The sequence below is a fragment of the Hippocampus zosterae genome, chromosome 9 (genome assembly GCF_025434085.1).
Source record: "Hippocampus zosterae strain Florida chromosome 9, ASM2543408v3, whole genome shotgun sequence".
Taxonomy (NCBI): domain Eukaryota; kingdom Metazoa; phylum Chordata; class Actinopteri; order Syngnathiformes; family Syngnathidae; genus Hippocampus; species Hippocampus zosterae.
The window spans coordinates 14,331,138-14,358,969 of record NC_067459.1 but is presented as its reverse complement, the minus strand read 5'-3'; the positions used below and the strand labels follow the sequence as shown (position 1 = coordinate 14,358,969).

Here is a 27,832-nt window from a genome sequence, read left to right as displayed (position 1 = left end):
ACTGTCACTTTAAAAATCATTTTAGTTCGACTAGTTGCCCCTCTGTTCACCCTTTTGGCTTCTGTCTCAGTAAGGCTTCAATTCCCAAAGCCTACTTTTTTTCTGATTGGCCATCGCCTGGAAAGCCTTCGGGGGAGGCTTTCCGTTATTTTGTGAGCATGCACTTCCTGAAGCCGTCTTGCTTCTCACACAATATATATTCTCTCTACCAACCATCACCTCCCTTTCTGTAATTCCCTATGCACATCTAGCATTCGTAAACAATTTTTTCCATCTAAGTTAACCAAAAATGAGAAGCCGCCTTGAGGACAATACCGATGGAGATTAATGAGAGACTGCAAAGCGTTGTTGTCGGAGAAAATTGATTGGGAATGGTCGTGATGAAGTTGGAGCTCTCTAATGAGGCCAATCAGCCATCATAGTTAATATAGGGCGCAGCTAAAATAGAGGCATACAAATTAAGTTGTGAAATTGCTTTTATGGCATTTGGTCAGTGTGCAGAATGAATGTGGCCCAGCGTCCTTTCATTCTCTACCAAAAGCCAACACCGCGCCCTCACCCTCCACTGCCGCCTTTCCAGCAGCTCCGGCTGACTTGTTTTCTGGTTAGCTTGCTCAGATTTCCTTTTTCTTTCGGCTGCAATACAAGAATGCGACTGGAGAGTCAACAATGTGGATGTCTTACAACAAGCAATGATAGCGGTCAAGGTGTTTGTGTGTGTGTTTGGGGTGGGGGGCGGGGGGATTCTTGGGATCTATTTATCTGAACTCAATTGGTAGACAATGTCGAGAGGCAGGGTACACCTTGGTTAAATTGGATCAACTTTTAAAGCCAAGTAAGCTGTTAGTTGCCTTTTAGGTGGTACAATTTCATTGAGAGCTATGTCAAATTGTAATGTTTTGGGCCTCATAGTATGACCAATCAAAAATGATTGAAAATAAGTATTCCAATACTCAGAAATAAATTCAAATCAAAACGTGTTTCAAGAAACATTCTATTGCAGATTTAATGAATGTCATCCTAGATCTTTGTCTTTCATTAAACATTAAGCCTCTGACACCCAACACCCGACAGGTTCAAATTCAAACACTGTCACACTTCATCAACACTTCCAGAATTCCCCCCTTGTGTTTTCCCCCGTCTTTCTCTAATGCTAGATAGATAGATAGATAGATAGATAGATAGATAGATAGATAGATAGATAGATAGATAGATAGATAGATAGATAGATAGATAGATAGATAGATAGATAGATAGATAGATAGATAGATAGATAGATAGATAGATAGATAGATAGATAGATAGATAGATAGATAGATAGATAGATAGATAGATAGATAGATAGATAGATAGATAGATAGATGGGGCGTGGGTGTGTGAATAAAGACGCCCCCTGTATGTTTTGCAAGGTTCGCTCATTATGCAAATGATTGTGACAATCTCAATTTGTCACAAATCCTGTGTGCACATCATTAGTTGACATTGTTCCTGATTGCTGTTACGCCATTGCACTTGGGGAGGATGTCCAGATTTTGAAAGTGGCAGCCGGCTTTCCTTAGCCTACATGGTGCAGCCTGTACTGCCACCTTGAGGTCGCTCTGCATGTTCCCCTCCCCTACCTGAGTTCCTGTCAGAGATGTTTCATGGTAACAATGGAACTCCTGTTTTGTTGGCGCATATAAAAGAGAGATACAGATATTTGGATACCTGTGGTTAGTAATTATGGTCCAGTCTTTCATCTTCACTCTGGATTGAGATGCTGAAAGCTTTCTTTTCTCACACAGTGTGCAGTAGTGCCCCAGTGAGCATGACGATCCAACCGTTGAACCAGACGGCCCTGATGGTGAGCTGGGAACGGCCCCTGACCGTGTACCACCCGCCCATCACTAGCTACATGGTATCCTACAGCTGGGTGAAACGCGATGTCGCTGATGAAGAGACCTTCACCAAGACGGGGGATCAAAGCATGGTGAGCGCCCTTAGATAACACACAACTGTCATCTCCACAAGAGAATAAGTCATCTCGGTGGATTTTTGCAACATGGATGTTTCTAACAGGATCAGTCAGTGTGAATGTAAGAGGTGACAGGTTATGAAGAACTCTGGATGTAGCCGGTGGTTGATATCAAAGCCCAGACCAACACTCGCCCACCTCCCATGCCTCCCACCCTGTCACTCAAGTTTGGGCAAAGAGACACGCAGGGCTGTCACATTCACTGACAGATTTATCCATAATGCATGTCTGTGTGCACCTGGGCTCTCCCTTTTAGGATGATCTATTACATTTCCGTCAGTCGTGTTAAACATTTAGACTGGTACCTAGACAACTACCTGGCCAATGACACTTAAAAAAAAAATCAAGATAACATGGATTTCCCCCTATGTTAGCTTCTACTCTTCTGGAATGATAAAGGGGCTAAGATAAAAGCAACATTGAATTTTACATGGAGACACATGAAGGGAATTGCCCCTTTCCATCTCCAAAAGCATGGATTGTTCCAAATTGTCTTGGTAAAGTGAGTACCGGTAGTTAACATTTCTAAATTAGGTGTATCTCAGAACTTTTGTCAATATACGATGGATATCCAAAGTCTACAAATAGTTTTGACCAAAATAAATCAGGACAAATTGTTTTCCACCATTAGTATGGCCTATCACCTATTCCAATGGGGAGAAAAAAAATCAAAGGAAAGAAACCCCAAAATATTTTAAAAGGTACAATAACCTGGTTGCCTGAATATCCACTCCTTCAAACTATTACTCTGTTGTAGCACCTTTGCCTTTTAGCACAGCACCCAGCCTGTGTTGATCGGAGCCTTTCACAATACTTGTCCAGTCTTCTTTGCAAAATCTACCAAAATCTGTCAGATTACGAGGGCATCTCCTGCGGACGGATCAACCCACAGATGTTCCATGGAACTGTTCATAATTCCCTCAACCTTGACTGAAGACACACCCAATTCTAGCTTGAGAAAAACTAACTCAAAGCATTGCTCTTGTTTCAGTACGTTTTAATTTTCAAGCCCTCAGTCATCATGCTCACTCTTAACTTCAGATCGTTCCCTTGTTTTTCCAACACTCCATGTACCCACAGAAATCTCTCATGCAGGGCTGATACCTACAGGCATGTCCTTCCACACACTAAATATTCCACTCTCGGCTCATGCCGTCTTCTATTTGTGTGAATTTAACAGCCTGCTGCACCTTCCTTTAAAGCCCGCGGACCCCCCACGCCCACCACCCCGAAGCTCGTTCGCAGAGTGCACCACTGCTTTTTTACACATGGACAGCAACAATGTTTTTTGTTTTTTTTTACTCCCCCCCTAGTTTAGAAGATAGGATTTGCTCTCAGGTGGCTGTTGCCCCACCAAGTGCAGACAGTGAAAACAAGAAACTTCAAGTGCAAACCTACCAAGCGTGAACTTTCATGGGGTGTGGCAAACATTTTGCTTCTCATAATTTTTTGTAAAAAAAAAAAAAAAAAAAAATGGAAGTAGATCACGTAGGATTGCAGTAACCACAAAACAGTTCATCTTTGTTCATGTCATGTATAATGAAACATTTCATTGATTTATTTATTTTGGGGGTTTGGGGGGGGGGGGGGGTGCAAGGGACACTGGTTTCCCGGAACTTGGAAAAGAAACAATACAGCACAGATTGTAATGAATACTTAGATAAACTGGAGCTGTCCTCATTTTGAGGAGCAAAGTTTCTTGATATGCAGACTTTATTAGTTTTCAAAACTTGCATTGAACTCTCTTTGTAGCTTTGCCTGCAGAACGACCTCGGAGTTGTCTGTTGACTGTTTTTTTTTATGTTTGTTTTTTTTTAAAGCGATTTCAATGGATTGTCTCGTTGCTTTCATTCCGTTTAATTAATTTCATGTGATTGTACATTTATAGCACAGACACTTAATTCGTCTGTCAGCGTTGTCGCACGCCGCTGATACATTAATGCTGTCACTTTATTGAGAGCAGTCTCTCAAGTTCCCTTTCAGATGTCAGCCCTTCTTATTATACGCTCTTAAGAACCATTTCAATTCTCAGTTTCTATATCTGTACACCTTTTATCTGAATTGTCTTCATGAAATACAAGCAGGTGTCTTTTTAAAGTGCCTCCAACTCCCAAGTTGGAGACATGTAAGTTAGACTAATTGAGCAGATACGATACTGCTGTATTTTGGCTAATAAATGTATTGCTGCACATTTACACAATCAGCTTTTCAGTACAGAATGATCAAGAGCCTTAAATGTGTTTTGTTTGTTATGCTTGCAGAAAGCAGTGATCACAAATGTGTCCCCAGATGTCCTGTACCTGTTCAGAGTGCAGGCTGTATGTCAGCATGACCTGCGCAGCGACTTCAGCCAAACACTACTCTTCAGAGGTACAATGAACCCTGCGCATATTCACCGTTCACAAGTTCACTCGTTTGCATTTGCTAAAAGATGCTGTCAAGGCTGTCGAAAGAGAAAAGGAGTACAGCCATAAAGAAAGTAACATTAAAGTAATAATCCTGACTGAGTGTTTTTTGTGTGTGTATGTGTGTTTATTTATTGCATTGATTTATTGTAATGTATTTATTTTGAATGGAAATGTTGTATCATAACTTTTAAATTATATTGAACGCATCTGGGATCATAGTGTACGTGTACAATTTAAAATCGGGTTTTTTTCTGCTGATTGCAATCGGACCATCGATGAGATTGAGTGATACTGATTCCTATTCAGACGACATGCATTAACTGTACATTTTTCAATTTTAGAGCTGCTCAGTAATGACTATTCTAATAATTGATTGATCAATAAAATTGTTTTGATTGAGTAATCTGATTGAGAAAAAAAACATCCATCCATCCATTTATGATTCAAAAACACTACTGCAAATTGGCAGTACAGAAAACGCACAAATCAACATTCAGTAACTGGTTTGATCAGTAATATAAAAATAAGGAAAAATCTTGATACATAACTGCATATTTTGGTCTGTCGCACATTTGCACATACACAAGCTGTTCACATACTTGACCGCGCAAATTGCCCGATCACGATCGGTGGCCAATTATTTGGAGCGCCACTAAATTAAAACTATTAGCATGAGCTATTGCTTTTTTCCCTCTCTCCTTCAAATGTGGGGGGTCAATTACATTACCTATGAAATGTACATTCTTTCCATATTTATATTATCATTTGCCATTACTTTTATTTCAGTACAGTCTATTGTACGTAACATATTGGTATCCCCCCCACAACCCACCACCCTTGTGTTCCAGCGAATACCACAAGAATATTTGAAGGTTCTCGTATCGTGAAGACTGGAATGGTGAGTTCACCAGTAGATGGTAGTGGAAGTGTCTTAACAACATGAATCGTCAATCCTTTAGGTAACCTCACATACTCTTTGCCTCTCTCAGCCAACAGTATCTCCAGTGTCATCAGCTGACATGGCTCCCATAAGCTCTGGTTCCTCAACGTGGACATCCTCTGGCATCCACTTCTCCATTGTCTCCATGGCAACAGGCCTGGGCCCCTCCTCTAGCGGCAGCCAAGCCACGGTGGCATCGGTGGTTACGAGCACCTTCCTGGCCGGCTTGGGTGTCAGTGGAGGGGTCATCTCTTCTTTGCCCAGTTCCGTTTGGCCAACGCAGGTACCTCAGGTCACTCAGAGCCCCCCTCGCTCGTCCACCCCATCCGCAAAGCCCAGCACGGAGCAGGCGGTGCCACAGGCCGCGGAAACCGACTCTGCCGCTGAGGAGAACCAGACTGCGCCCAAGGGCGAGGAGGAGGAGGAGGACGAGGGCGATGGAGAGGGAGAGCAGGAGGACAGGGGTGCGGAGAAAAAGAAAAAGAACAAGACGACACCCACCTATGAGCAAACGCAAGACAACAACAGCACTGCGGCCAAAGAGTCCGTCCTCCCCACCCCTGCCTCCACAGCCAAAGAAAGGGCCACGGTCCAAGGCAGCACAGTGGCTGCGAGCACGGTCGACGGGCATCTGATCCCCCCGCAGGAAAATCTCACGGACGTCAATGCAGTCACCACTCAGGAGCCGCGAAACGACAGCGCCGAGATGCAGATTCCACAGAGCTCCACACTCTCACCAAAGATCAGCAGTGATGGCAAAAGTCTTTGGCCATTCTCGATCCATACTGGTGAGGCCACCTTTTCTCACATCTAACAAAATGTCCTCTTCAGATCACAAAGTGTGAACGATGGCTTCACAAACTGGATTCGTATAACACATCTTGATTCAAGGCCTATCTCAGTCAAAGACAAAGCTGCACTGTAGGCTTTCGGAACAACGCCGAAGCCGGAGGGCAGACGCCTGCTGGAGGTGTTGTGCCTCAAGGTTTTCCTCTGGGGCTATTTTGAAAAGAGTTTCCTTCAATCGAAAGCTGATTTAGATATTTTTATTTTGTGTTTATCTTACAGCATTGGAGGTAACATGCCCGGCTTTACAATTCAATTTGTTTCTCGCTACTGGAATCTCTGCGCACCGGAAAGAAAATGTCATATGGAGAGCAAAAAGTGGATAAGTTAGAAAAATGAGGTCGCTGTATGCAAATAAAGTCCAAACGTGCGAAGAAGAAAAAGTCAGTATTTTACAACAAACGTATTGTCACTGAAACCTGAAGCTATTGTGAAGGATGAGCTGTTTCATATTCATGTTCAATTGTTTTTCAAGTGGTAAAACCCCGCTCCTATCTTCGCTCTCTGCGATCGATGTCTACCACCGCCCACACTCTCTGTTCTCTGAAGTTTTTTAAAACTCTCTCCCTTCCCAAAGTACTTTTGGTTGATCTTCTTTTTTTGTTTTGTTTTCCCAATTTTCATCCCCAAATGACCGGAACACTGCAACTAACTCATTCACTCCCAATGACGTTTTTAAACGTCTTTTCAGACTTGGTCCAGAATTGGCTGGTACTGAATGAGTTAATGATAAAAATCACCTAATTATTCCCAATATGATGTTTACGGCCAGGTCGGCATTGCAAATGAGAATCTGTTCTCAATTGCCTTCCCTGGATAAATAAGAGTCAAATAATACATTTTAAAATGTTATATTGCAACTGTGGGGGGAAAAAACAATGCAAAATATGAGTAAAAAATAAAACAGTAGTAGTAGTTTTACTGTAGTTTTACTGAATTTCTATTTGTCCTTTCTTCCAGAAAGGACCACCTTGTCCAACGTGACGCGAACGCCTCACCCCGGCATGGGCAGAATGGTGTGGATTGTCCCACTGGTGGTCGTGTCCGCTCTGACCCTGCTCTGCTTCATCATGCTGCTCATCGTGATGGTCTACTGGAGGTGAGACTTGTACGAGATGAAGGGCCTTATTATCGACACGACGCTGACAAGTTTGAACAAAGATGGTGCTCGCATGCAGGTGCGAGTCTGCACAGCATCACCTCCTGCACGAATAACAGGCTTTTTGCCCTCTCGGGAGTCATCCATTTCTTCACTTTCACCATTTTGGCGGGGTATGCCACCCCCCTCCCACCCCCGAGTACCGCACGCACCTCCTGTTTTTCTTGATTTCTATTCACTCAGACACATTCTGACCTTTCTTGTTTGAAACTACCCATCCATCATTCGTGCTTTAATTTATGTGATGATTCCTTTGTGTGCCTTCTTGCTGCAATGAAGGCCATCGCCGTAAGAGGCTTGAGGCAGGAGACCCGAAGGCCCCGTTATACCAACAGCGGCCCCAGCTGTGTTTTCATCTGCTCGGCTAATTTCCAGCCACGCAAGTGAAGTTCTCGTAATTACCCGGGCCAAGCCACTGGCACATGTGGGATGGCTAATGAGTTACAAATAGCACTACTGGCTATTTCCTCAGCTGGCCTCATGCATATTTATTTATTCCCCTAAAGATTCTGCATTATTATTTTATCGGTAGCGTTTTAATTAGGTATTCTCATAATTATTCTATTGATTAATCTGGTCATCAAAATGACTTTTGCCCAATTAAAGAGTTGTAACGATTATGCAGAGGAGAAAGTTCTCTGCGGATTTGAGTATGGGGAGGGGTGCACAGGTCACAGGTTTTATTTATTTATATGTTCGCGCTTGGATATGTACGAAATGTAACTGAACTTAGATCTAAATTGGAACAGGCTTCTTTAATTGCAAAGCCGAAACAGAGGTCACATATAGTATGACTGCCAAAAACCGTCTGAAGGGAAGCCGTGTCCGCTTTGTACTTCTACGTTTGGAGTTTCACAATTTCATAAACGATTTGGACGGGCTCTATCAACCAAACAAGCTTTGCAAAAGTAAGTTATGGAATGAAGTAAGGCATCAGGCATGAACACTTTGTGGCAACCGACTCGGACGTTTGTGTAAAATGTTCTGAATTGATTAGACTCAAATGGACGTTCATTGTGTTTGGCTTTGACCATGCAGTTCTCAGTTACCTGGCGTCAGTTCAAGTGAGACGTTCAAGCTCGACTGACTTCCCTCTTGAACGTCCTCGTTTCCATATCGGTGTGTAAACCGGTCACAGATTTTGCCGGCAGAATACTTTGATGCAAGGGCACGAAGAGCCAACTGGGCAGACCATCCCGGCGGTTGTTATGACAACTTTATCAGTTCAGACAATGTCAGTTCCCGCAGGGGGAAAGCGGCCATGATGAAAGATGAAATCAGATCATTCGCACTCTTTACTCTTTTTGTTGTTTGAGCCGATCCCTGCTCGTTAGCGTTCCATGCGCTTTCGAAACAAAAATACCACAATTCCTTAAATTCGTACAAGAACGTTTTAGTGAAAAAGATGTAGTCAGCCCAAAGTCTGTGGGAGTATTTGTCTGTTATTTGCTCTTCCTCACTTGTCAAAGTTAAGGTCACAAGCAGAACTCCAACGGGCTTAATTGCAGCACACATCTGGACGCCTCAGAGGCCCGAGCTGTTTGTTGAAAGCTCACAGATGTTTGAGGCCGGAACAAATCCCGTGCGGTGCCGGCACCTCGGCGTGTCCGTGTTGATGCCTCGCTCCATTTTCTTTCCCAAGTGTCATCCCTTCAGTCAAAGCCACGCTCATCTCCGTCGTTTGTCTCCCCTCAAAGCAAGCTGTGGGGAGGCAAGGTCTGGAGGACGCGGGGACCTCGCCGGTTAGTTAGCCGCAACACATCTGCGCCCACTGGGAGATTGATTGGAATTTGGAAGCTGTGACGCAAGCCAGGAAGGCGCCCTCCTCACCCTCAGCCATTTGTTAGCCCCGCCTCCCCTCACCATTCCGTCGCTCTATGTCTCTCTTTACATACCTTGGTCATCCAATCAAGCCTTTTTGTTGTGGTTATCTGTCCATCCGAAAGAATGACTAGCATCTGCACCCTTCTCTGCAAGTACAGGTAGGATCGATCACACCTGGGAAACCTTTTTAGTGACGATGGCTCTGAGATTGGCTCTATGTATGTTTAGTCATTAGTAAACGTTGTGCGTGTCAATGAGAGCGACTCCATGCTGGCCGATGAGGACAAGACTCGACTTTGCCTCTGTGTCTTTTAAGGGCTTCCATAAAGCACAAATCCCCCCCCCCCCCCCCCCCCCCCACACACACACACACCTTCCATTAATTTCTGTCCATTGTGCAGGACATTTTGAATGCATGCACAATTCATTGTCTGAGATTACTTTAGTGACGCTCCAAATATAATTAACACGTATCATGTTTTTTTACGAGATGCCTTGGAAATTGAATGTATAGTTGCCTAAATGGATGAGCTTGCAGACTTTAATATTAAATAACTTTAAATAATTTTTTTTCGCAGCGTGGCTGTTTTCAACACTGTTCTCCTATTATGTTGGTTTGAAAGCATAACGGAAGCTTTGAACGCAGTACATTTTGTCCCTCAGGAGAGGGTGACAATTCATAGCTGCTTACCCGTTCTCTTGTAGCCTCTTTGGCAAAATTGTCATGACGTGTTCAACGTGGTGCAGTTGTGCGCCATTCAAGACAATATTCCGATGCTCGTTGGTTCGATGGCACCTCACTCGACATCTTTTTTTTTTGTATCTGCAGGAGGTTTTTCCAGACAGCTCACTTCTATGTTGAGGAGAGCAGCTCTCCTCGGGTGGTGGCCAATGAGAGCATCCCCTTCATCCCAATACCAGGTAAACAAGCATGGTTCTCCGCAGCAAAGAGATCTATTTTAACACCTTTATGTCAGGTTTTCTTTAATATATTCTTTCTGATGAGTTGGCATGCTTAAATTGCATTATTTAGGTGGGCAACTTATTTAAAATAACACTGCTAATTCAGGAAGTATTCTCAAATCACCATAAACATTTCTCAAATGACTTTCTCTCTGTTACCTTGATGTGCATATTTGCACAATTTAAGTTCATTTACATGTGAAATGACTCTGGGAGTCCCTTTGCAGCTGAGCACTAGAACTGGCTGGCCTTTTTTTTTTCTTCTTCTCGCTTTTAATGTTCCCGGCAGCCGAGGACAGGCTGGCTGCTAGTTGATATCAGGCTTAAGTTTCTCTGTCACAAAGCTCTGTGACATTTGAAGACGGCGATATCGTAGTCACAAAGCGCAGCTGATGTCGCCATCGACTCCTCATTAAAATTCCACTTTCATTGCTTGTCGCCTCCTTTCTTCTTTTATTTGCATTGTAATGTTCCCACAAGCATATATTGTCAGAATAACTGAGGCAGGCAGTGGAATTGCGTCTACTAAGTTCAAGGAATGGGAAACTCACAGAGGTGTGACCTAATGGGCCCTTAAAATGTATAACTCTTAGAAATATATTTAAATGTTTACAATCTGTTAAGAGACGGACGATGAAGCGCTTATGTGCATTCAAGACCTATTTGGCCTTACTCAATTCAAAGTTCCAGTTCTTTGAACATTTTCAAGCAGACTCCTCGCTTCCCCATCTTTAAAACCCGCCTCAAAACTCACTTGTATTCTTTGGCATTTGACTCAGCATGACCCATATTATGATCTTAGTTATACTCTTTGGTGCTCTCTACCGTCCGTCTTTGTTACTGATTTGTTGCTTTACTGTTGTATATGTGCGTTGCTCCATGCCGCAGCACTTTGTGTGCAGCGATGGCTGTTTGAAAGTGCTTTATAAATACAGGTGAGTTGAGACCCGTCTCATAGGCTGAAGGACAGATTGCTAAATGGGTAAGTTAGCAAAGAAGAATCGCCGGTTACTATGTGACCAGGTTGGCTCCTTTAGGTCCCAGGTGCAGTGGTGCATTTGTTTTAAACATTAGCCAGCATCAGAAGGCATGACAGCTGGGGCCCACGGCTCTATTGTCCCTGTGCGGCTGCTCCACCAACCTTATCAAAGATCCCTCGTGTGTGACCTCCAGATGATAGAAATCCACTGAGGCAGATTGCCACCCACCATAAATGCTCAAAATAACTGAGATTTGTGACACCAGTTATAGCAGTTCTTCCCGGTTTTTTTCCCCCCCCTCTCTCTGGACAGTTTTCAGTGATCGTTTCTATTTGAAGAAAAACTTCAAAGACCTGGTAAAATAAATTCAGAGAATTGTTTGTGAGCGTGTTTCGTATTTTGAAGATAATTCGTTAAAAAATGGGCAAGCAGTGAGGAGTACGGAGTACTGAATGGTGGAGGTACAGCATTAAATTCTTTTTGACCATTCGGTAATCAAACATTTTTCAGGCGTGGCTAAAACAAAACCCAGTGACGCAGTTGGCCCTCCCCATTATATAAATACTTCAACGCCTTTTCAATCAGTGGTTTTCCTGCCGCAATTTTGACTGATTAATTATTGTTAAAGGGTACATAACAGGGTGAGTTGAGCTAGCAATGTGAGCCTCCAACAGAATCTTTTGAAACCTGAGAGAATGTCTTCATTTTTAATTTTGACGCCTGATGTTATATACTTGGCAGGTTTTATGAGTTTTTAATTTTTCCAGTTAAATTTTGTAGGCTTGTTAATACTCTTCTTTGTGGTGTGCCCGATTTAAGATTTTATTTTCACGTAAAGGGACTTTAAATTGTGATTGAGAGAGAGAGAGAGAGAGAGAGAGAGAGAGAGAGAGAGAGAGAGAGGAGAGAGAGAGTGAGAGAGAGAGAGAGGAGAGAGAGAAGAAGAGAGAGAGGAGAGAGAGAGAGAGAGAGAGAGAGAGAGAGAGAGAGAAGAGAGAGAGAGAGAGAGAGAGAGAGAGAGAGAGGAGAGAGAGAGAGAGAGAGAGAGAGAGAGAGAGAGAGAGAGAGAGAGAGAGAGAGAGACGAGAGAGAGAGAGAGAGAGAGAGAGAGAGAGAGAGAGAGAGAGAGAGAGAGAGAGAGAGAGAGAGAGAGAGAGAGAGAGAGAGAGACGAGAGAGAGAGAGAGAGAGAGAGAGAGAGATTCTGACCAATACATCTAACCCACAGGTGTCAAAGTCAAGGCCCGGGGGCCAGATCTGGCCCACCACATCATTTTATTTGGCCTGCAAAAGCAAATCAAGCATGACAAGTTCCATGATGCTTGCTAAAGTCTGAACCAAAATTTCAAATGGTCATAAGTAATCCACAATAACAGTCACTGTTCCAGACTTCTGTTTAAAACTAGTTATTCATCAGTTTGTTGTGCGCTGTGTATGTAATATGTGGAAGTGATTAAACATGTGTATGGTTTCCCAAAATTCATCACGGCCCTCCAAGGCAAACCATAACTACAATGTGGCAAGTGACAAATTTGAGTTTGATCTAACCAAAACCTTTTTTCTTTCTGTGTTTTGCGCTCCTTGTAGATGACATGGAGGCCATTCCTGTCAAGCAGTTTGTCAAACACATCATGGAGCTCTACAAGAACAATCTACAAGGCTTTTCAGAAGAGTTTGAGGTAAACTCACAAGTTGTACTGCACATTTAGTTGCTGCCCTAGCTTGAATGGCATCCTCTGCAAGATGCAAAAAAATTGACTTTGTTTACCTACAGTATATGTTTGTTTTCATTTGTTTCTGATCAGATTGGTAAATCTTTCCATAGATGCAAAAAAAAAAAATTCACTCAACTTAAGTGATTGTTGACAATATCAAATTGAACCTGAATAGAATCCTACACCATGAGGAAATTCAAACAAGTAGTAGTCATAGTTGCATATGTTTTATTTGTGCTGTGCTATTTATTTATTTATTTATTTATTTATTTTTTGTAGTTCGTGCAGTGACACTTACGGACCAAGAATCACAAAGAATCGAATTGCGTGTCAGCTTCGGAACTCTCATTCATTCTGTAACATGCACATATTGAGAAAATAGTGCGCCACCATGCGTCATTCTTACAGAGAGCAAGTCCACAAGGGCGTGCAAATTCGATACGAAAGGCCATGAACTATAAACTCTCAAATTTTTAAATCAAGGATGCCATACATTGAATGTCCCAGCACTAAGAAAACACTCAAATACTGAACAATATTGCGTTCGTGGAGTAAAAATTCAACTGAATAATTCGGCCCGGTAGTCCAGTGGTTAGCACGTCGGCTTCACAGTGCAGAGGTACCGGGTTCGATTCCAGCTCCGGCCTCCCTGTGTGGAGTTTGCATGTTCTCCCCGGGCCTGCGTGGGTTTTCTCCGGGTGCTCCGGTTTCCTCCCACTTTCCAAAAACATGCATGGCAGGCTGATTGGACACTCTAAATTGTCCCTAGGTGTGAGTGTGAGTGTGAATGGTTGTTCGTCTATGTGTGCCCTGCGATTGGCTGGCAACTGATCCAGGGTGTCCCCCGCCTACTGCCCGAAGACGGCTGGGATAGGCTCCAGCACCCCCCGCGACCCTAGTGAGGATTAAGCGGTTCAGAAAATGGATGGATGGATGAATAATTCATCAACGTTGTGTAGTGCCAGGTTGGGCGAAAATCTTTTTCAGCCGCAGATTGGAAGTGACATTGAAGCACAAGTAGCGCCTCTCCCACAAATACTGCTAGCTATTGAATTGTGTTGCCTGAGAGATTGTTGAGTGCAATAAATGTCATCGTTTGATGAGACCAATAAGATGCAGCGACCATCCGAGGAAGCGTAGTGAGGAAGGGTGGTGCATCAACTTGTTGATGTCAAAGAGATACACGAAAAAACAAAGCTACATGCTCACACGTTTAAAGTACTGTATGTGTAAATGATGACTTAGATGATCATGGTTTGAAATCTTCGAGTTTTGATATCTTGGGTTTAGTTCACATTCCACAGTTCAAACGCTAAAATTAACCGTTTCTTTTTTTTTAGCATTGCACATATAGAACATGAGATCAGATCCCTCCTTAGCCAAGCCAAAGAGATCCAACTATCATATTGCTCCATTTTGAATAAACAGAAGTCATTTTGACATTATGGAGTTTGCGTAATGGACACGTCAAACACAATTTATTCAAGGATGCCCGCAGACCTGCGATTTATTTTGTATTTCAAAACATTTGTCGCCATCGGAAATCATTTCAGTGTGTAAATGATGTTGACCGCTGAAAAACCAACAAGGACCAAATGCTGCCTTTAACATCGCCATAGTTACAAAACAAAAGCATTGTTTTTCAGAAAAGCCCTTGAATTCCGAATTGAACAACTTCATCTTCCTTTACTTCCGAGTGTCCTACGACGAAAGATGCTTTTTGATCACATGATCAGTATCTGTTTGGCCACTGTGTTAAAATCATGAGTAGTCTTGATTTGAAACGTTCAATAAGCACTGGAACAATAAGCACTGGAACAAAATGAAACATCGACCTCCAACGGGCCATTGTGTGTCACAGGAAAACTATCCAACACAATCATCAAAAAAAAAAAAAGAACACATTATCTTTACAAAAATCAAATATCCGTTCTCACACTTTGCCGATGTCATCTAGTTTTCCACAAATGTACGAAAAAGGTCTGGGTGTGTCAGGACCGGAGCTTTTACTGCAACTCCAGCAAACCGAAACAAGCTTGAAATACACCAGAGCATTCAGCCTGAAACGAACATTATCCCCCAGAAGCCCCCCATTCCCAATTTATTTTTTTTTTCCTCCCCTGAGTGAAGCAGACTCTTCAGCATGATGCCATGTTCAACTCCAACTTTGCTCTCTTTGGATTGGTATTTTGGAAGAACGACACACAGGCAGACGCAGAGTTAATGAGGGTGAAAGCAGGTTAAGAAACAAGACGAAAAGTGTCGCTCCTGAAGGGTGCTCTTTAATTGGGTCGTTTGGCGCCGAGCTCATGCACTCATTTGTCATGTAAACACAACACAGGGAAGGAGGAGGAAAAGAAGGTTGTTTGAGTTCAAGCATGAATAGCATTGTGGCGATGCTGATAGATGAACCAAATTGCTGCTTGATTTTTACTTTGCACTTTTTCCTTCAGCTGTAAACGCAAAAGAGATTCGGTGACCTGAGGTTGGTCTGTATTTTTTTTTCTTTGTTTACTTTTCTTATCAGTGAGTTGATGTGTCTGTCTTGAACCTGCGGAGGCGTGATGGGTTTTAGTACTTTGCAGTAGCCAGCAGAGAGCACTATTATCAATTACGGCCCAACTTGTTAGAAATTGAAACAGAAAGTAAACTAGAAATGAGTGAAGTTCACCCCAAGACTGTTTGGAAACGCATGTTTATTCCAAATACTGTTCCTTACAGCATCGGCTAGTGGAAAGTGGGGTGATGTTCGCAGGAAGGCAAAATGAATGTTTTAATCCATAACCACACATTTGGAGGATTAATTTAGCTGCTAGACCAAAGGTGTCAAACTCGTTTTGGTTGCGGGCCTGATTTTAGTTACGGTTTCCCTTGGGCGGCCGTTTTGACGGAAACCATATAAAAAAGTCAAGACTAACGGATTATTCACCTATTGTTTAAGATACTGTAATGAGGGGTTTGATCACAAGAAAATGCTTAGAGTATCACTCTTATTTATTAAAAATGAGAATTTGAAATTTTGGTAGCAATTTTAGGAAGTATCATGGAAGTTGACATCTTTGATTTGCTATCGCGGGCCACATATCATGATGTGGCAGGCCAGATCTGTCCCCCAGGCCTTGACTTTGACACCAGTGTGCCAGACTGTCTGGATGGTTTCACAAAATGGCATATTTGCCTTTCTCCTGTTTTCTCACATATTGAAAAATAATTAGCTTGGTATTTCAATCAATGGGGAAAAGGAAATGTCCCCATCCATTACCAGTTGTACACACCAACATGCATTCTGCAATAAATTCAATCATACAGTTGAGTGAAATAATCATAATAATAAAGAATGATTCAATCCCATTTTTTTGTTTTGTTTTGTTTTGTTGTTCCTCTCTCTCCCATCCCAGGAGGTCCAACGCTCCACAGCCGACCTGAAAATCACTGCGGAACACTCCAATCATCCTGACAACAAGCACAAAAACAGATACATCAACATTGTGGCTTGTGAGTCTGCTGTGAAATGGGATTAGAGAGGATGTCTACTGCGGAGGAATCCTGTTATGTTTTCCTAACCTACTTTCCTCCCTTTAACAATAATTTGTTCAAATATAAATCGATGATTTTTATTTTTACCCCCCGCAGATGACCACAGTCGGGTGAAATTACGAGCGCTGGCAGGGAAAGACGCCAAACATTCCGATTACATCAATGCCAACTATGTCGACGTGAGTTCACGCGCTTCATGCCACACCGATGTGTTCTCAGCATCACTTTAATGATGACTCTTTTGACTTGTGTCAGGGTTATAACCGGCCCAGAGCATACATAGCTGCCCAGGGTCCACTGAAGTCCACTTTTGAAGATTTCTGGAGGATGGTGTGGGAGCAGAACACTGGAATCATTGTCATGATTACAAACCTCGTGGAGAAAGGACGGGTGGGCCACTCCCCAAAAATCGAAATGTTACCAACATTTAATACTTCAGGCTTGTTCTTTGTCTTTGTATTTCTATAATTCTTGTAGTCATCTCTGTTTTTTAGTAATAATTGATTCAAGATGAAGCTGGTAAAATTAAAAAAAAAACGCTTAAAAGTGTTTTGGTATACGTAGAAACAAATCACAACTCATATATTTGCAGTTCAGTCTTTTTCTTTACTTTTAAATTAACCTCTATTTTTGTGTTCAGGTGAAATCAGTATAAATGTAGCTTTGGCTCTGTCTTGTGGCATCTTGGTGCCAAGAGCCAATGTTCAAGTCAGTTGAGTGGCTGTATTTTAAAATAAAGTGCTTGAGTGCCATCTTTTGGCATCTAAGTGCCAAGGAACTGTTCAAGTGAGCTGAGGAGCTTCACTGAGTTTCAGGTCTTATGTTTTATGTTTGATCAATATTCTGTGCATCGCTTTTGTTACAGCTATGGTAAAGTCAAGTTCAAAAGCTTCCAACTATCATACATTTTTCTCACTGGTTATGAGTAGGTTCAGCTTTAAACTCATTCATACCAGCCAATTCTAGATCAAATCTGAAAAGACGTTTAAAAACGTCTTTGGGAGTGAATGAGTTAAAATACCGGAATGTTGAATGCATATAAATACACTGGCTCCAAGACATTGGTATGGTATTATTAGGCTAATTTAATACTAATTTACTGCTAATTTATTTGTTTTAAGAAAGTACACTTGTTCACTTCTTTCATATATATTTTTTTTCATTTTTTAAAGCAGTATTCTTATTTTTGATTTGTTTTTAAGACCTGTTTTTGCATGTATGACCTCTTTATAGCCAAATCAGCTTTTGTTGCAAACATCAGGAATGGTCAAGGATTATTTGCTGTGTCTCACAGAGGAAATGTGACCAGTACTGGCCGACAGAGAACAGCGAGCAGTACGGAAACATTGTGGTGATGCTGAAAAGCACCAAAGTGCACGCCTGCTACACCCTGCGCCGTTTTCTCATACGGAACACCAAAGTCAAAAAGGTAAAAAAAATAAAATAAAGTCAAAGAAGCAACCTGCGCCGTATTGTTCATGATCTGATCGGCGATACAAGACATGACATCGTGTTCTAAGATGCGGTGGCTTTTTCAGGGTCAGAAGGGGAATCCAAAGGGGAAGCTAAATGAGCGTATCGTAATCCAGTACCACTACACTCAGTGGCCTGACATGGGCGTGCCCGAGTACACCCTCCCTGTCCTCACCTTCATCAACCGCTCATCAGCGGCCCGCACTGCAGACATGGGCCCGGTCCTGGTGCACTGCAGGTACCATCCATTACTTAAATGAACATTAATTATGACCGTTAGACGTTGGAAATGTGCTGACGGGCCTACCAGCGTTCTCATATTGCTTTGTGCTGGCCTCAGTGCAGGGGTTGGGCGCACAGGAACGTACATTGTCATTGACAGCATGCTGCAACAAATCAAGGACAAAAGCACAGTCAGCATCCTGGACTTTCTTAAACATATCCGTACACAGCGCAACTACCTGGTCCAGACTGAGGTAAGAGCCCCTACAGATTCCCCCACACACACAAAAAAAAAAAAAACTCTCAATGACAAAGGTCATCCATGTTTTAAAATGCTTACGGAGAGAAAGCCTTAATACTTCATACTTACTGAGATCACACTTTGGGCTGAGTCAAGTCTTATTTTAGGCAAGCGGAGAGGGATAGCCTCCTTCTTTTGCATCGTCGGCTTTGGTGCTTTGTCCAGTAGAGTATTGGATTTGAAGTCTGTCTTCTTTAAAAGTACGCCACTCTGTCAAGTTTGTTTGAGAAGTAGCCTAAAGGGTTTTCATAAATTACAGTTCCCCCCCCTCGCCCTCTCACACATTTTCATCACCACTGGCATACTTAAATGTTGAGGCAAGGCAGGATGAAGACTAAAATGTGACACAAATATCGATAAGTCAGCCAAAAGCAGACTCATCAGAGTGGGTGTGCATTTCGAATCTTCCAGTGTGCAATTTGGTCAAGCCATGCATACTGTAACCTCTATTTCACCTTTGGTGTAGCATCAAGTACTGGTAGTTATTTGATGGCGAATTGATGTTTCTATGCCAGATCCAACCAGTCTGACCTCTGCCACCATCAAGCTATTAAAAAAAATCTGATTTGATGGATATTTCCTTTTTTTTTTTTTATTGTTATCACTGTTTTCCTACGCACGTTATGTATATTCCATTCATGACCATTTTAATCTGTTGTCTTGGATGCTCAACTCAATTTTTTTCACCCCTTCACATTCCTGCTCTCCTTCAGGAGCAGTACGTGTTCATTCACGATGCTCTGATGGAGGCCATTTTCAGCCGAGAGACAGAGGTGCCCGCCTGGCAGCTGCACGGCTACGTCAACAGCATCCTCACGCCCAACTCTGCGGGCCGCACCCGTCTGGAGAAGCAATTCAGGGTGAGTTTACAACCTTGTGGTCTTGTCACTCGATCCCTAATGGCATTATCCTTCTGAAAGAGGGCGGTCTCTTTATCGGAAGCTTGTTAAAACCGTGTACGAGAACAGCAGTAATCCCATTTTATTCGCGGGGGGATAGAGACCGAGACCTGCTGCCTAAGAGTGAATAACTGCGAGGAGAGGACAGTTATTGGTGCTCCTCTCAAACTGTATTGAAAAAGACGGTATTAATAGTTCAAACAGGAAATATATTAAAACTATGACCCCAGTATAGTGTGATAATAATAATAATAATAGATTTATTTAAAACTCATTCACTCCCAAAGATATATTTATGTCCTTACAGACTTGACATATTAAATCACAGGTACCTAATTATTTTTCCTTTCCTAGACTTAATCTTTAAAAAAAAAAAAATGGAACTCTTCTTCGTTGACCTGCATCACTGCATCCGAGTTCAACTGCCGTATTAGTTTCCTATTAGATGTGACTATGGCGCCATCTTCTGGCATGTCGGGTTGTTATAGAAAGAAAAGCAACAAATGCAACTACTGGATATGGTTTTTCATCCAATAAGTGGTGAAAGATTCCAAAATCTGCCGCAAAAAAAAAAAAAAAAACACACATGAGAAAGCTAGCCTTAAACTACCGCTGAGTCTATTATGAGGAAATGTCATGTACGAGACAATTCCAAGTGCTTTACATTAAACATTAAAAGCATTGAAAGGGAAACCAAAAACACGACATTGCAAAATCCTAATTAAATCATCTCAAATAATTAGAGTAACGTGATTAAAAGCAAACATCATCCTAGATCAATTAAAAGATTGTGGGCAAATGAGGATTAAAATGAGAGAATAAAGCACAGATGCTGTTATAAACAAAAATGTTCTCAGCCCTTATTTAAACGAAGTGACAGTTTGAGCAAGTGTGGAGCATAGTACCTAAATGCTGCCTCACTTTGTTTGGTTTTGGTTCTGGTTCTGGTTCTGGTTCCGGAAACACACAATAGACTTGTCTCACTTAACCTGAGGGATCTGGATGCTTTAAGCGGAGAAACGATTCAGTTGACGTTTTCAAAATTGCAGCCAAATTACAAACAAAATACAAAAAAAAAGTACTTCTTTCCAAATTAGATTGACTGCGAGGTAAAGCGGCATCCCATAATAGATTGCTTTGATGAGGCTGCGCTGTACAGGTCTTCTCGATCATTGTCCGTTGTGGCGCTTACTCCTCAGGGAGCGTGTCTATTGTACTAATTAAAAAGCGCCAGTGTGAGTTTCACAGTCTGTCTGATTGATTTTTTTTTTTTTTTTTTTAGCGCCATGCGATTGACTTCTCCCTTCTCTGTCCCCAGCTGCTGACTCAATGCAACACTCGCTTTGCCGAGTGTTTCAGTGCTCACAAAGACTGCAACAAGGAGAAGAACCGCAACTCCTCGGTGGTTCCATGTGAGTGTCTCGGTCCGTTCTTGCACTGCTCGTTTGTTCATCAAGCAAGAAAATAAATAAATAAATAAGCGCCGGACGTCTCGCGTGAAGAAAAACGGCGCGGCTGTACATTATTAAAGACAATTCACCGTCCCGAATTAGAATCTATTTCCATAATCCCATAAATTAATCGCTCGATGCATTCGTGGCGCCCGGCCAGGGGAGAATGGAGGTTGTCGTTGCTATAGCAACAGCGAGGAGCGGTAATGAAGGTGTACGGTATCGGCCAGCGTGATTACAGTGGTCCGGGTTTCTGACTCAAGTGTGTGTTTCTGCCTCCACAGCCGAGCGAGCGAGAGTTGGTCTCACCACTCTGCCCGGCATGAAAGGAACTGATTACATTAATGCGTCCTACATAATGGTACAGCCTCTTGAGCGCCACCCCTGCCATTTGTACACTGGCTGTCCAAATGCACAACGCGCTCCTTGAAACTGCTTGCTCTTTTGTCTCCTCAGGGTTATTACCGGAGTAATGAGTTCATCATTACCCAGCATCCTTTGCCCCACACCACCACTGACTTTTGGCGGATGATCTGGGACCATAATGCACAAATTATTGTCATGTTGCCTGACAACCAGGGCCTGGTAAGCAGCCTACAAACCCATCGAATACATCCACCTCATGTTTGTTTTTTTTCTGGGGACACTGCACTCAAGTGAAAACGGGAATCTAGTGTCTGCGCAACAACATTAAACAAATAAAGGACTGCTGAGGGAGTCCCGGGTCACTCACTCTTTATTAAATTATCACGCAAATGATCGTTTTTTCAGATTTTGGAATGTTTTTAAAAAACAAGAAAAACACCACTGACAACAGTATTATTTCAAAAAGAAATGATATGCCCTTTTCCAAATGATTATTATTGTACATAGCAGAGAAGTTCCCATCCAAACCGTAGCCGTATCTTTACACCCTGCAAAGGAATTCACGCAGAAGCAGGCAGTACATAAACGTTCAAGTTTAATGGATGCAAGAATTCTAAAGCTGCTATCATTTGTTAAAATGTAACTTCTGATTGAAATCACTTTGGTTTCAGCAAACATGAACTCCGAATGCCGAAAAATCAACAAATAACCATTTTTTTCAGTAACCTAAGAAACTAGAAAGTCTGAGATAATGTAAAGAAACAAAAAAGGAGGCGGGGGGGGGGGGGGACTCAGGACACATCACATTTTTCCAGTCCATGATTTTATTTATTTTTTTGCTCTGATAAGACAAAGAGGAGCAAAATAATATTGAACTGGCCATCCATCCATGTAGGAGTCATAATAGATACACACGCATACACACTTTATTTATATTTTTTTTCACAATTTTCTGCAGGCTGAGGATGAGTTTGTTTACTGGCCGAGTCGCGAAGAGGCCATGAACTGCATTGCCTTCACCGTCACGCTCATCAGTAAGGACAGACTGTGCCTCTCCAATGAGGAGCAGATCATCATCCACGACTTCATCCTGGAGGCCACGCAGGTACTCCGCATTGCTCATCCGCTTGTGTTGTGCCCGCCGTAACTCTCTTCCCGTCACACGTGCACGTCAGGACGACTACGTTCTGGAGGTGAGACACTTCCAGTGCCCCAAGTGGCCCAACCCGGACGCTCCTCTCAGCAGCGCCTTCGAGCTCATCAGGGTCATTAAGGAGGAGGCCATGACGCGAGACGGCCCCACAATCGTACACGATGAGTACGTTCCCCAAAACGCCTGTTGGCTTTTTTTTTTTTCATGCTACAGATTCTCTATTACGGTACTGAAATACAATGTTCTCATTTTTGCTTTGTTTCCGCCAGCTTGTACTTCAATGCATCAGCTTTATAAAATGTATACAAGTACATAGCCCTCAACATCTCCACAACAAAAAAAAAAAATATTCTAACCATTCATTAAAAAAATGCTTACTTCCAGTACTAAAATAAATTTTACGTTATATACTTTTAATACTCAAGTACAGCAAATGTCAGATACTACAAGTAATATTCAACACAGCGACAAACTCCTCCCAAAGTGTTTATTTATTGACCTGTATTTTTACTCATGTATCACTTTCAGGTACTTTATACACGACCGCTTCTTCCCGCACCGTTTCAAACATCACCTTCCTCCCAAGTGGATGCGTCCCCTTGCAGCTCCATGTGATTGATTGTTCCGCCTCCTCGCAGGTACGGCGCGGTGTCAGCGGGGATGCTGTGCGCTCTCACCACGCTGTCGCAGCAGCTGGAAAACGAAGGTGTCGTCGACATCTATCAGGTGGCCAAGATGATCAACCTCATGAGGCCGGGAGTCTTCACCGATATTGTAAGTGGAGCGTGAAATTGTAATAATACTTCTAATGATCTTAATGAGTTCGACTGACTGTTTAGTGAAGCTAATCGGGTTTTAATGTAATTTGCTACAGTAATCACCCGCCTATTCACAGTAGGCTAATCATGAAATCTTTTTTTTTTTAATCTACTCTCCATTACCTAATAGACACCAACTGTTAAACATGCATCATCAAGAAGAAAAAAAAACACAGAGGGTGGTTGTACGCTGTAAAAAATACTGAAAGTCAATTAGGATGAAAACTGTTTAAAAAAAAAAAAGACTGCATGCAAAATTGCACTTGAAAAAAAAAATCTGTGATCTAGCCGGTCCATGAATGATGAACCGCAGTATAGCGAAGGACCACTGTATGTCACTCCGTAGTCTAAGTCACATTTCAGAGTTGTATTTTCTTAAACAATAAGAGACCGAGAAAATAGCGCTTTGACACCGAAAACCCCCATTCCAAATGGCATGCTCCAAGCGTACATTGCTTCACTCCCAGCCATCCAGAGTTGTTCATATGTGTTATTCAGTTTTTCAGACTGAATAACAACAAAAAGGAGTGCTAGAGCAATACTTCTGCTTCTAACTGCTGATTTTTTTCCTCTTTCCTTGTTTTTTAAATGTATTTTTAAATTTTGAATTGCTTAACTTAAGTAGAACCCTGCGTCAACATTGTGGCCAAAGGTAGAATCTGGTGGGGTTTTGCGCCTTTTGCTGCTGCGCATTTGCTGTTGCGGTGGAAGTAAGCCGCATGCTCAATTAGTAATACGTCAAACATTTGTTGCCATGACTGCTACGTTTCCCGTTGCGGTGGAAGTAAGCCGCATGCTAAATTAGTAATACGTCAAACATGACTGTTATGTCTTCTTTGACTACTTTTTTTGGGTGGTTGGCAAATACTGTTCCCTTTGTTAGAATGCGATTAAGAAGGTAGCCACCGGCAGTAATCCATGACTATGCTAATGCTTTCTTCTATTTCTTTTTCTTCTTTCATTTATTCTACTTTCTTTTGGTCAATTACCGCTACCTTCTGACCACCGGCGGCAGTGCATCAAAAGTATATCCCAACAGCCAAACAAATTTCAACACGGAATGGCAACGGGGAATTGGGTACCAATCCCTTGCTCTAATTGCAACATATACAAGTCACACCTGAGTGTAAGTTGTGGGAACAGCCAAACTCTGAAAAAAGTCCAACTTATACTCGGAAAAATATGACGTGTGATGCTGCTTAAAATTGATCCACTTAATTGCTGCACATTAATTTCAAGTACACGTTTTGTCCACCAGAGGGCAATCAAGTGTTTATTTGGACACATTTTAAGAGATCCTGTCCTTCACCCTCCTGAACAACTTCTATTACACGCCACTTCATTACTATTCTATATAACACAATAATAGACTGCACTATAATTGATGTATATTGCGAAGACTGTACCTTACTGCACTGCACTTTACTCTTGTACTAATCTAAATAAAGATTACACTGTACTGTACTACTGTATATGGTAACTATTTAGGACTGTACCATGCTAAGCTGTGTTCTGTACTACCTTACACAACGCTAGTGTGTGCTATAGTGAATGAGAGACTTGATTACTCGAAACTGGAGTGCCCTTTTTCGTTTCATTTGTTTATTGAACATAAAACATACAGTGATAATTTGACAGAAAGTAAGGTAAGTAAAATAGTAAAAAGGAAAGCGAAATCAGTCATCATTCAACCCAGTTATTATGTTCAAGGGAGTAGGAAGAAGTAAGAACTACATGTTTACCGTACTTTCCTGCATGAAACGTCAGAATCAGAATCATCTTTATTGGCCAAGTATGTAGAACACACAAGGAATTTGTCTCCGGTATAACACGCTGCACTAGTATCATCGTAAACAACAAAATCATTGAACCATTTTAGAGTAAACAGTAGTTTTGTAGTACCATTTTGTGGTGCAAGAAGAGTGACTATGTCAGTGACTGTTTAAGGAGTTAATGGCTAGAGGGGAAGAAGCTGTTTAAGTGTCTACTGGATTTGGTGCGCATGGATCCTATACCGGTCGATACTTTACTAAATGTGCTGTACCGTACCCACTTGTACTGTAATGGGCGTGTTACTTTACTCACCTATCTTCAACTCGACTGCACCTATTGGCCGAATGTTTTCTTTGCATTTGCTGTACCTTTGCTTCAAATCATGTTTCTTGTGTGTGTGGTGTGTGTGTTTGGTGCAGGATCAGTACCAGTACCTTTACAAAGCCATGCTGAGCCTGGCGGCTAGCGGAGAGTGCGGCCCCGTGCACACGGACATTAACGGGGTGGCTGTGATGGCTGACCAGTGTGACCCTGCCGAGAGCATGGAGTCGCTCGTTTGAAGAGCGGCGCCCAGGCACTTCATTTCTACAAGAACTACTTCTTCGCCCCCTCCCGAGAGGCCTTTTTTTTTTTTGCCAGACTATTGATTATAATAGTTTTAAAAAAGAAAAAAAACGTACTCTTACTTTTTTTATACTGATAAACATTTTGGGATATTTATGTTTTTGCCCCCTCTTATTGTTTTGGGTTTTTTGTTTTCAAATCCTGCTGAGTGTTTGCGTCCTGTTAACGTGAGGAAGGAAGGAAGGAAGGAAGGAAAGTAGGGGGAAAAAAAGCAGCCCTTGTTCACTTTGCACTCAACGATCAGTGTTACCGCCTAACTCCGCCCAAGGACGTTGTGCGTTCAACTTGGACCTGAGCGCACCGCATGAAGACGGTGGGATGTGGGCCGAGGCGAACGGTTTCCATTCGACATCCCAACGTCCGGTTTGTCAGCAAACTCTGAGGCCGCTGGTCACATGACCCCTCGTGTGACAACACTTCCCCATTCACGTCAATAGCTCATCTAAACAAAACAATATGGCTTCTTTTGCTCGTCACGGCATTCCATGTGAACTTTTTTTTTTTTTTTGCTTTTTACAGGGATTTATATTGTTATACTGTTTTGTAATATATATATATCTATATATTATATCCTTAATAGCCAATCACTCTTTGCCTATTTGTGGACTGGCTGTTTTAGTGCTGTGGGTTTGGATCATGTTCGCACAGCTTTGCCAAATGTTATTATTGTGAAACATTTCAACAAAGGGACGCTGATCAGCCAAAAAAATGAACTAAAACAAAACAAAAAAAAGTTTTAAAAAATATTTCAATTGTCAAAGTGCTGATACATTTCCTCAAGTATATGCAGATGAATATACAAAATAAAAGGTTGTTAAGAAATGCATGAGGATTGTGAAGCTGTTGTACTTTTACTGGTTTGAGGTCAGCGCTCAAATTGGCCGTATAAGACTTTTTTTTTTTTTTAAATACTTCCCTGTGAATTGTGTTTTGTCTCCAGTGGTAACAAAAAAAATCTTTTTTTTGCCACTTCGGTCAACAGGTAACCTCAACAGTGGCTATATTCTTTCTTAAAGGACCTTCTCTTCTGTCTCATGTTTAACCATTTTAGACTGATGAAGACATTCAGCACCGTCTTTATCCATCACCTCTTCAGCTTCTTTTTTTTTCTACATCGATTGAATGGTTTGTTTGTTCTTAATTTGTTTTGATGAATAATGACTTAACTTTGGCACTTTTTTTGTTCTGTTGATCACGATTGTTGCTCCACCGTCGACTGTGACTCGGCCTTCTTAAATATATGAAACATTAAATGGTCCACGCTTTAGCTGCTTTCTGGCTTTTTATTCACCAAAAGAGCACTTTTTAAAAAATGTTTTTTACTAGGGATGGACAAGTACTGATACCAGTTATCGGTATCAGGCCGATAACTTGTTTCAAGTTATCCGGTACTCACCGAGGATGCCAGTCAAAAAACGAGTAAACCCTTCTTTCCCGTAACTGGTGCTAACTGTGGCTGTGGGACACATTAGTGAATCATGTCTGTCACCAAAAAAGGTATGTGAACACACCTGGCATTGTGTTAATTGAAATTTTAGTATCAGTACAGTATCATTGAGTACACGCACTGGTTATGGTCTGAAAAAAACTGGAATCAAACGACCCCCGTTTTTACTTTTTTTTTTTTTTGTCTCCAGAGATGTGGTCTTAGTTCATAAATGTTCATTTTACGGATGTTTCTCTATAATGAAGTTTGGGGAATAGAATCATCAGGTATAAACGTCGATCAAACTTACCTGTTTACCGAAGTACCGTAGATGGTATTTTGAAGATTGTTGTAACTTCTGTCAACTTAATAAAAAATGTTCTTACTTGGGCAGATGTGGTGAAATTTCATCATCTATCCATTTTCCGCCACTGTAGAAGTTGCATTGTGGTATCATGAAATCTCCCAAGCATGGGTGGGCGGGGGAGGGGGGGGGGGTCTGATGTCGATTTGGCACAAACAACACTGCTCATCAAAAAGAGAACACCATACATACAACACCTCACCAGGTGGAGGTGATTATGAACAGTTCCGAATACCGATCAATTAGTCCAAAACGTTCAAGATGCTGTTAGAAAGGAAACAAACAATCAAAGAAAGATGTGGGCGACTACCTGCTAGAACAGCTGAACTTTTGAATTTAATCAGGTGCACTTTAGATCTTGGCACGTGTGGGCTGACTGGTATTTTAACAGTTTAATTTTTGTTAGAATTTTTGCGAAGTGTCGATGTATGGTATAGTAAGGTGTTTTTAGCCGAAAAAAACGACCATGTACAGTAAGGCGTTTTTAGCCCCAAAAAAACGACCATGTATAGTTAGCCGTTTTTACCCGAAAAAAACGACCATGTATAATCAGGCGTATTTTGCCCCCAAAAAACGA

The 27,832-nt window shown here is 42.0% G+C and overlaps 2 protein-coding genes and 2 long non-coding RNA genes across 4 annotated transcripts in view; 2 read left to right on the top strand and 2 right to left on the bottom strand.

The window, feature by feature from the left end:
• Positions 1 to 26,732, top strand: part of LOC127607268 (receptor-type tyrosine-protein phosphatase gamma-like) — a 103,667-nt gene extending 76,935 nt beyond the window's left edge. The window contains exons 9-29 of the mRNA XM_052075411.1: positions 1,785 to 1,969; positions 4,276 to 4,384; positions 5,271 to 5,320; positions 5,412 to 6,150; positions 7,169 to 7,307; positions 10,021 to 10,112; positions 12,721 to 12,812; positions 16,247 to 16,343; positions 16,482 to 16,564; positions 16,641 to 16,775; positions 17,680 to 17,814; positions 17,924 to 18,096; positions 18,199 to 18,334; positions 19,095 to 19,241; positions 20,599 to 20,692; positions 21,016 to 21,092; positions 21,188 to 21,316; positions 22,056 to 22,202; positions 22,273 to 22,415; positions 22,889 to 23,024; positions 25,261 to 26,732. Coding sequence (XP_051931371.1) covers positions 1,785 to 1,969; positions 4,276 to 4,384; positions 5,271 to 5,320; positions 5,412 to 6,150; positions 7,169 to 7,307; positions 10,021 to 10,112; positions 12,721 to 12,812; positions 16,247 to 16,343; positions 16,482 to 16,564; positions 16,641 to 16,775; positions 17,680 to 17,814; positions 17,924 to 18,096; positions 18,199 to 18,334; positions 19,095 to 19,241; positions 20,599 to 20,692; positions 21,016 to 21,092; positions 21,188 to 21,316; positions 22,056 to 22,202; positions 22,273 to 22,415; positions 22,889 to 23,024; positions 25,261 to 25,401 — 3,179 coding nt within the window. The 3' untranslated portion in view covers positions 25,402 to 26,732. The remainder of the gene's footprint in view (positions 1 to 1,784; positions 1,970 to 4,275; positions 4,385 to 5,270; positions 5,321 to 5,411; positions 6,151 to 7,168; positions 7,308 to 10,020; positions 10,113 to 12,720; positions 12,813 to 16,246; positions 16,344 to 16,481; positions 16,565 to 16,640; positions 16,776 to 17,679; positions 17,815 to 17,923; positions 18,097 to 18,198; positions 18,335 to 19,094; positions 19,242 to 20,598; positions 20,693 to 21,015; positions 21,093 to 21,187; positions 21,317 to 22,055; positions 22,203 to 22,272; positions 22,416 to 22,888; positions 23,025 to 25,260) is intronic.
• LOC127607337 (uncharacterized) lies at positions 2,419 to 2,696 on the top strand. The gene is made up of 2 exons (XR_007964064.1): positions 2,419 to 2,516; positions 2,549 to 2,696. It is a non-coding gene; the product is annotated as an uncharacterized LOC127607337 (long non-coding RNA).
• Positions 20,952 to 27,832, bottom strand: part of cadpsb (Ca2+-dependent activator protein for secretion b) — a 78,810-nt gene continuing 71,929 nt past the window's right edge. Inside the window, exon 29 of the mRNA XM_052075429.1 lies at positions 20,952 to 20,984. Within this exon, the coding sequence (XP_051931389.1) occupies positions 20,967 to 20,984 (18 nt within the window). The 3' untranslated portion in view covers positions 20,952 to 20,966. The remainder of the gene's footprint in view (positions 20,985 to 27,832) is intronic.
• On the bottom strand, positions 26,501 to 26,874 carry LOC127607329 (uncharacterized). The gene is made up of 2 exons (XR_007964056.1): positions 26,837 to 26,874; positions 26,501 to 26,804 (listed from the first exon to the last, which is right to left on the bottom strand). It is a non-coding gene; the product is annotated as an uncharacterized LOC127607329 (long non-coding RNA).